Source organism: Phaethon lepturus, unplaced genomic scaffold (assembly GCF_000687285.1).
Source record: "Phaethon lepturus isolate BGI_N335 unplaced genomic scaffold, ASM68728v1 scaffold54414, whole genome shotgun sequence".
Classification (NCBI taxonomy): domain Eukaryota; kingdom Metazoa; phylum Chordata; class Aves; order Phaethontiformes; family Phaethontidae; genus Phaethon; species Phaethon lepturus.
In genome coordinates this window covers 70,715-79,468 of record NW_010533741.1, presented here as the reverse complement: position 1 = coordinate 79,468, position 8,754 = coordinate 70,715, and the positions used below count along the sequence as shown (strand labels likewise).

The following is an 8,754-nucleotide window of genomic DNA, read 5'->3' as shown; positions in this document are numbered from 1 at the left end:
ATGCGCATCGGCTGGGGTTTTTTTGCGCTCCCCGTGGGGCTCGGGAACCACGCACGGATTTTTCTGCCCAGTGTTTCAAAATGTGTACAAAAGTACACCCAACGTGACATTCAAATACGTGATTAAGGCCTATAAGTTTCAATTTTAAAGTTGCCATTAGCATTTGACATTAAATTTATGGAAATATTTAGATTGTGGACAACGCATCTATTTGTAATTGTACTGGCTTTTAAAACCATGAAGTAACACATTAACTGACAGCTCTGTTTGAGTAGATAGTTTTCACAGACTCGGTTTAGTTTGCAGCTGTTTTGTCTGTAGGCATAGAGGGAGAGAAGGACAACTTTGTAGTAAAAATAGCAGCAGAATATTAATTTTCTTCTTTATTCTTGGTAAACAGGAGATTCAGATTTGCACCTTGGTTTGGCCCAGCATTGCAGGAGAAATAGCTTGGGATGTGACCTTTGCCATAGTTTTCTTTCTAATACCAGGATCAGTCATTGTCATCAGTTATTCCAAAATCTTACAGGTATGTTTTTCCTTTAAATTTTTTTCGTAGAACAAAGGGAAGTAAACAGTAACTCACTAGGCATCAACATACTGTCACTGAATACAAATACACCTAAAGGGGATAGACATGGTTTCCTCAGTGGATGGTAAGTATGTGATATAAAATGAGGCACTTCAACCTGTACATAACAGCCTATACGTTTCAACTAAGAACAGGCCTGAACAGCACATTACCAGAAGCCCAACACAAAGTTTCTCTTCATTTATATATAGTATTTAATACACTTCTCCATTATGTGCTGTTCATAGTTAGAGAGTATCAATCTCCTAAAATCGCCTCTTAAAAGAGTCAAGCATTTGAAATAAGTAAAAACTAGATTTTCCTTTCCTTGAGCCTAAACCAAGGAATTTCTAAGAAAGCAGAGAGGCAGGACTAGGAAAAATCCATCCCCTTTTAGATCTACTGGTTTTCTGCATGTATTTTAGTTCACAGATCTCATTAGATTACACTTATTCCTCCACAGTTTCAAACTTCACAAACAAAAACTGTGAATTAAACACTCTACTTCCACTTTCTTTCTGAGTGGATGTTGTTTGACTGCTGAAACATAGGCCAAGACACCAAGCATCACACAGTTTTAATCTATATTCTAGCAAGCGTGATCTTAGTTACCTAAATTCCTTTTAAAACATCTGATTTCATACCTCTTCCTCCTCCAAGACCGTGTAATCAGATATGTGAATGTAACAGACTTACTGTGCTATGCCAACTTCAGTGAAGACAGGGATGTAGAGCATGAGATTTAGCGTTTTCTGCAAGCTGTTGGGATTCAATACTCTACCTAATGACAGATGATTCACACCCATGAATACTAGGTTCCCAAACTACCCGTAGTCTGGTTTATTACATCAGACAGTACATTTACAGGACACAGATTTTCATAGTGACAAAAGGATCTGTAACATTTAAGGTTAGTTCATAGAAAGCAATTCTGATTACTGACTGAAAAACTAGAAGTTTACACAATGTAAAATTCCATTCAAATTTAAAATGTATTATGATTTAGTTACTGTAATAAATTCATGCTCCTTCTAATACTTGCCGTATAATATCAGCATGGCCGTAAGAATTGGATTGCGTTCCGTCTTGCGCATCAACAGGATTGCTAACTATGTTCCAGTTTGCATTTGTGAAAAAAATCAATGGGTTTATTTAGATAGAACAAATGAGGTCGTAACTTGAAGTTAATGGGATTTCATGAGTAATTAAGGCTCTGTTTTATGCTGAAAAGTATTTATGTCTGGTAGAGAGCCATGAGGAGAACAACCAGCTTGACTAGTATTGAGGTGAGTTCACAGCTGAGAGGAAAAAAAAAGTTCGTAAAGTAAGAATGTTTGAAATGGAAGCATTGACAAAAAGTAAAAGTGGACTTCTGCAATGCCTTTTTTGTAGTCACTTTTCAAAACAGAAATATCATGTGCCAAGATTTACTTTTGCACTTGGAAAAATGTGTGAATAATTCTTTTAGGTTTCAGTGAAAGTTACTTTCTTCTCTTGTTCCTGCAGATTACAAAAGCATCAAGAAGGAGTTTAAATGCTGGTTTAGCCTGCTCGGAAAATCATCAGATTCGTGTTTCCCAGAAAGACTACAAACTATTCCGCACCCTCTTTGTGTTGATGATCTCGTTCTTCATCATGTGGAGCCCAATTATCATAATTATTATTTTAATTTTAGTCCAGAACTACAAAAAAGGTTTAAATATTTTGCCATCAATTTTCTTTTGGATAGCGTTATTCACTTTTGCTAACTCTGCTGTTAATCCAATTTTGTATAATGTTGCCCATTTCAGACGCAAATGTCAGGAAATTCTTCTATGTTGTACAGGGAACCCTGTAAGGCATGGGGCTGGTACAGAAACCACTGCAAGAAGAAGTAACCATGAACAACCAAATTTGTCTTTCATCACCAGATAATTATTTGAAGTCTGAGCTGTGCCACACTTTGGATGTTAATGTCTACACTATCCCAGGTTGAATGGGTCACTATGTTATAGCCTTATATGCCAGAGAAGGAAAAAAAAAGTTAAATCTGTATTTTTAATTCCTGCAGGTAAAATTCTCTTGACTGCACTGCTTTGTCTAAGTAAGATTTGGACAATTTAATCCAATAGATTGAATTCTCCACTTACACTGAAATAAATAAGAATGTGGCAGTGAACTTGGTGAATGTGTTATAGTTGAAATAAGTACTTACAGACAAATTAATTTCTATGAGAGTACGTTTTCTGTTGGCATAAATGTCATTAACTTTAATGAAGTTACAGGGAATCTATATCAAGAGGGCACCTGATCCATTTTTACTCTGATTTTACTCCATTTTCTACTGAAAATGAGTAAGAGAGATCAACTTTCTAGTGAAAATGTACATCCTCATAAACTATCTGCTCTTTTTTTTACATCCCATTTAAAAAAGGCACTTGATTATACACCTAGACAACTGATTGCCTGAGCATACGTTTGGGCAGACTAAGCAATTTTGTGTAGGAAAACAGATTATAAACATGTATTATCACTAAGTGAATGACCAATTTTCTTCCATCTCAAGCTAAAAATATGGACATAATGCCTGTAATTTATAAATGAAGAATAAATAAACAAATGTTTACTTGTGTGTAAAATAGTTCTTTAAAATTATGCATATTTTTATGTCTTCAGTAGTCATATAATAAAGTTAATCAGTGATATATAGGGTCACTGAAATTCCTTCCTCTTTTCTAAAATGCTATTGGGAACGATTTCCAGTATTTCCTAGAAAAAGTATGATATTATATTTGAAAAGAAATTGCAAGTTTTAGAAAGCAAATACATTTATATATTTAATTAAAACTCTTTTAGTTACATATTGAAACTACTAAAAAAGGAATGATTGAATTCTAAATTATTGGCATCTGTCACCAATTTAAAACAGTGCATTAAGATAATGGTTTACTAATAAACCCAATGTCTACAGATGTACAGATGTGCATACAAACAATTTGCTTCCCCTGTAATCCAAGTTTATTAAAACGTTTCATTGGTTTATTAACAAGGTGAGCTACGCAGCTCAGATAAATATGCTCAAAATCTAAATGAAGCCGTTTAAAAGGTTTTCAAGAGAACACCCGATCAATGTGTTAACTTTACATCCATGGTGCTGTTACATGGTTCTTTCCATAGTGTTGGATCTCCTTAAGAGCAAAATCCTGAAACACACAAAAAACAAGATTTTGTTTTTCAACCACACTAGGCAAAATTAAAATACACAAACTTTCACCAAATTTAAAATGCATACGTATGTGATTTCTTTAAAATGCTCTTGAGTCCAGCAGTCCGTTACTTGTAGTGATAATGCCAATACCTTGCTTTGCAGTTTATAATTCCAAAGAATTTTCCACTCGGAACAAAACAGGAATTCATCCAACCTGTTATACCTGTCCTAAGCATTTTAATACTTTGGCAAACAAGGTACTGGATAGATCAGTGATAAAAGAGTTATTTATTTACTTTGACAAGCTTCAAATTATTTGCCTTTTAAAAATTATTAATCTAAGAATGTCTTTCAACAAAATAAGAATCTCCTGACCTCCAAAACTTCTAATGGCAATAGTAAATTAGCTGAATAATTCACAGTTTTTGGTTCTAGCAAATGCTAACAGCAGATTCAGCTTTCAGCTCTATGAACATGACGTTGTATTGTGTTTACACAATACAGTCCAGCTGTGATATCCACACTCACATTGCATAACCTAAAGCAACTTGAGCTATTACTCTGAGAGACTAAGTGTATCATAGTCTGATCCATATTTGGAAAGAAGCTACCATCAGAAATGCAATGTAAGTTACAACGAAAAAACTTGTCATTTTCTAGGCTTCTCTTTTGCCTTAAAGAGCCAGTATACCAAGAAAAGATATTTTAGATTTTTTTTTCCCATTAAGGTAAGTTTTGTACATCTGTTAGGGTTTTTTGGGGAACTTAAATTGAGTACAGTATTAATTTAAAAAGCTAATGAAAGATCTTTGGGGGGAAAAAAAATTGTCTTCAAGACATAGGCAGAGTATGCACAATTAGAAGCAGATACAAACCTATTCTTGCAGCATCAGATGTCAGTCAGGGTTTTACCACAATAACAATGGAATGCAGGTCAGTACAGATAACTGAAGTCGGCTTTTTTTGCAACTAATTCTGTAGCTCTAAATAGCAGAACTGAAACTAAAGTAGCAAGGCTTCCAATCCACACATAAGGAATTAAGTGAATTTTGTAAGAATCTCTGATATAAAGCTTTCAATAAGTAGTTTTTTCAGTTTAGCTCAGAAACATTGTCTCATTCCCAAATGTACTTGCTTTGCAGGAACTTTGGCTTAATGATACTGGAGAATTCAGAATCAACTAACACTATGGTAATTACAGGTCCTGATCACAGTAAGGGGAAAATGCAAATTGCTGGCTTTAAGTTTCATTTATACTTTGGTGCTGGGCTCATAAACTCTGGCATAATCCTCGATAAAAAGCAGACAGCATTAAGGACCTGGGCTACTATTTTTCATTTACAAACAGTATGGAACTCACACAGTCTTATTAGACACTGCACTCAACACCTGACATCTGAATATAAATTAGTATAGCAGACAAAGAATATAGCACGCAGTGCAACGTGGTAGATCTGGTATTTCTAGGACAAGCTAGAGGCAGCATGATCAACTTTTAAATTAAGGTTAGGAAGTCAAAGAATATTTAAGGCTGAAATTTCAAATACATTCTGAGCTTTTAGTTTTAAATTACACTATTGGTTCTATATTCTGTGAAAAAAACCATAAGTATTCTGATGTATAGAAGTTCTGAGATAGTTGAAAAAGTTATATCACAAATTACGAATAAATGAATATATTAAGTTTTTCATTTTGGTTTATACTTTCTTGCAAAGATTGACAATACATTTATTGCCTTGCAAGCCTCATATAGCATAGAAATAATAGAAACATGGATTCCACCACGCTGAATCAGACCAGTACTTGGACTAGCCTGATACCCTGATTTTACAGTGGGATAGTACTTTCTCTGGGTTTGACAGAAATGCAAGGAACCACCGTAACACACACACCTCAAAGCCACAGCAGAACAGCTGTGTATCTACACTTTATCTTAGACTTAATACAAAAACATTCCTAATCATCTCATTGTTTTGTTTTCTCAACTTTAGAAATTTTTATTCTTGCTGCACTTCATTTGAAGAGCAGTGAATGCAGCATTCAAAACAAAAAAGTATCATCAATTTATATAATGACATTGTTTCTTTTCTGTCCTACCAGTTATGCAATCATACACATCATTCACAAAAGCCAATTTCATTTGCAAATATTTATGATGTTTCTTAGTCTTGACTGCCTTAAATCTCAACTGTCTTTTATGTTGTCTCCAAATTCTCATTCAAGACAAAATTTTAATTTTCATTGTTGTCAGGCACTTTTTCCAGGTCACTAATCAGTATTCTAAACACCATCCACCTTAACAGATCTTTCAGGCGCCCTGTTATCAGCATACCTACTTTACAACATGGCAATATATCACTCTCTGTTTATAGATCAGATGAACAGGTAATAGAGCCACAAGAGCTGACTGTGCTCATCTGTTCTGACTTTCTTTATATTACACAAAAGTTCCTTCAGTCAATCTCAGTTTATTCTAACACATCATTTAGAAAAGCCTTTAATCTTGATTTACAGATTTTAGTGATGAAGAACATACAACAGCTCTTGGTAAACTGTTCCAAAGGTTAATGACCTTTGGAGTTAAACAAATGGCTATTTATTTCTGCTCTGAATGTGTCCAGTTTAAAGTTCCATCCATTTTAATTTATTATTCCTATGTTTGCAAGTCCTTTATTATCCAATTCCCATTGCTTGTGTGGGCAAGTGCAGACTTTGCTCAGGTCAGCCTTTAACCTCTTTTGATGAGAAAAGATCAAGGTCTTTGAAGCACTCACTAGGGCACACATTTTTCAAACTTTCAATCATTTTCTCTGCTCTTCTTTGAAACTTCTAATTCATCCTCAGTACCCTTTCCAGTTATGATTACTATCAAATGTGACATAGCAAGCAGACCTATGCCAAGCACAGCAGTCTCATATGAGTCTGTAAGTTCATCTTTTGCATCTTTAGTTTATGTATCCAAGAATCACATTAACTCTTTTGGCCACAGCATTACACTGAGAGTTCACATTCAGCTGATTCACCAGTCAAGTCTTCTGTACATATCGTGTCTTCCATAATGCAAAGGGGGTGGGGTGGAGTAGGGATGGGTACACTATTATTTTATTTGTCCTAGATATGTTGATCTGTCTTCTTCATTCTTTACTATTCCCCGCTCTGGGTGTAATCTCTATCAGTAAGTATATTACGTTTCCTTCTAGTTGATTGATTAAAGTAGCATAAATTAGCATTTGGCCTTTTCTAATATACTTGAGCACAAGTGAGCTAATCTGTATCCTACCCTGTGGTGCAAGCTCAGCCTGACTACATGACTCAAGATAAGGTCATACTTCCAGTATAAGGGATATGTCCCTCTTCCACATCCCTTTGTGAAATGGTTGGCATAAGGACCTGTGAGAAAAGGTCTGCTATGAGGTATCCTTCTGATTTTCCTTAAAAGCCTTTTACGTAGAATTTTTCAAAGAAGTTTTTGAAAATACATTCCATTCCCTTCAACAACTATTTTGTTGTTGAAGGGAGAGTTCTGACTAAAGAGATACAGTTTCTTTTGACAGCAACTATCAAGTTTATCCTTAACTGTGTTTACTCATACTACATTCATTTAATTGTTTTACAACTTCCTCTAATTATTGTTTCAGCTGATGTGATACGCCACATAAAAAGCTATACACCTTAGCTCTCCTTCAGATAAGGGAAGTAAAAGTTGGAAATAAATTACTACAAGCTCCAGTTTTCAAAAGACAATATTACAGCCACTAAGTAAAAGACAATGCATTTGCTATTTAATGAGCAACAGACTCCCAGTGCTTTAGTCATTAAACCCTGAAATAAAATTCTTCAGAAAAAATGTTCTTACCATTATGAACGATAACTCTGTATTTTCTGTCCAAACAGAGGTCTATCTGCCTTTGTCTGACAATTTTCTGTGCCTCTGGAGGCAATCCCTTGGGGTCCCGGGAGAACACAAAGGAATAGCTATCAGCACAAGTGCCATCTTCGTTTAGTTTGCGGCAGGAGTAATGAAGAGCATATGTATCATAATCTGTGTCCACTATCCAGTGATCATCATCTGGAAGAAACCATAGCAAAGAAGCAAAGGTGTTAGAGACACCAGTAAAATCTAGTAAATCTAAAGAGATTGCTGCCATAACCCTGCAAAGAAAATAATACAATGAAGATTGGTATAAATGATAACAGATTAGCTCTTAGTTTACTCCTGTGTCCAGCATTTATTTCCATGTTTTGGAGGGAGGGTTTTTTTTTAAAGAAAATAAGCATTTTCATCAGGGACAGTGACAGAAGGAAGTGGAAATGGTTGGCACAACTGCTTCTCTTCTAACACATGCACAGAACAAGAGCAGCATGAAGAAATGCTAATAAATGCCTTGTAAATCCATGCCTGAACATCATTATAAAATGTGGCAACAAACACAAAAAAGAACCATGTATTACAGTAGCTACCATGAAGTACAAAGAAAGTTTTCTTATTTTAACCAAAAAAGGGGGTCAGAAAGAAAATAGTTTAAAAAACAAAGAGCGAAGTTAAACATGCTCTTGGTCATGCTAGTCATGCTCTAGATTACTCAAAACCGTAACTATTTTCCTACAGGGGATGTTACTTTAAAAACTGCATTTTTAAGAAAATGTATTATCATGAGTTTCCATGTGTGTTAAAAGTGTATTTGCTACAAGCTTTATCATAAACCCTCTTCTCAAAACACAGTTACAATTTCAGAGAATTCTTAACTTATTTAGCTAGGTAATCTGATAAATACCTGGTCACACAGACACCCTGTGCTAACAGAAGTGAACCTAGGTATTTGCAGTAGAAAGTGTCATCTCTACACCTTCCTCTCCTGGAACAAAAGATCCTCCCTTGCACTATGTCTGCACTGGTGAAGGCAACACTGTATGTTCTCTTCCCCATCTCTCCTGTGGGTGGGGACCACAGTTTTTAGAAAGGTAGAGTCTGGGGTCAGTCAGCAATCTGAAGTAC

General features: G+C 35.3%; 2 protein-coding genes across 2 annotated transcripts in view; one reads left to right on the top strand and one right to left on the bottom strand.

The window, feature by feature from the left end:
* Positions 1 to 400: 400 nt before the first annotated feature.
* On the top strand, positions 401 to 2,547 carry FFAR4 (free fatty acid receptor 4; the record flags this gene model as incomplete). The annotated part of the gene is made up of 2 exons (XM_010285286.1): positions 401 to 529; positions 2,078 to 2,547. Coding segments are annotated over 2 exons (537 nt in total), but the record flags the coding sequence as incomplete, so codon positions are not given.
* An 836-nt stretch (positions 2,548 to 3,383) lies between these two features.
* RBP4 (retinol binding protein 4, plasma) overlaps positions 3,384 to 8,754 on the bottom strand; it is a 7,513-nt gene continuing 2,142 nt past the window's right edge. Inside the window, exons 5-6 of the mRNA XM_010285284.1 lie at positions 7,615 to 7,827; positions 3,384 to 3,753 (exon numbers count right to left, since the gene is read on the bottom strand). Coding sequence (XP_010283586.1) covers positions 3,740 to 3,753; positions 7,615 to 7,827 — 227 coding nt within the window. The 3' untranslated portion in view covers positions 3,384 to 3,739. The remainder of the gene's footprint in view (positions 3,754 to 7,614; positions 7,828 to 8,754) is intronic.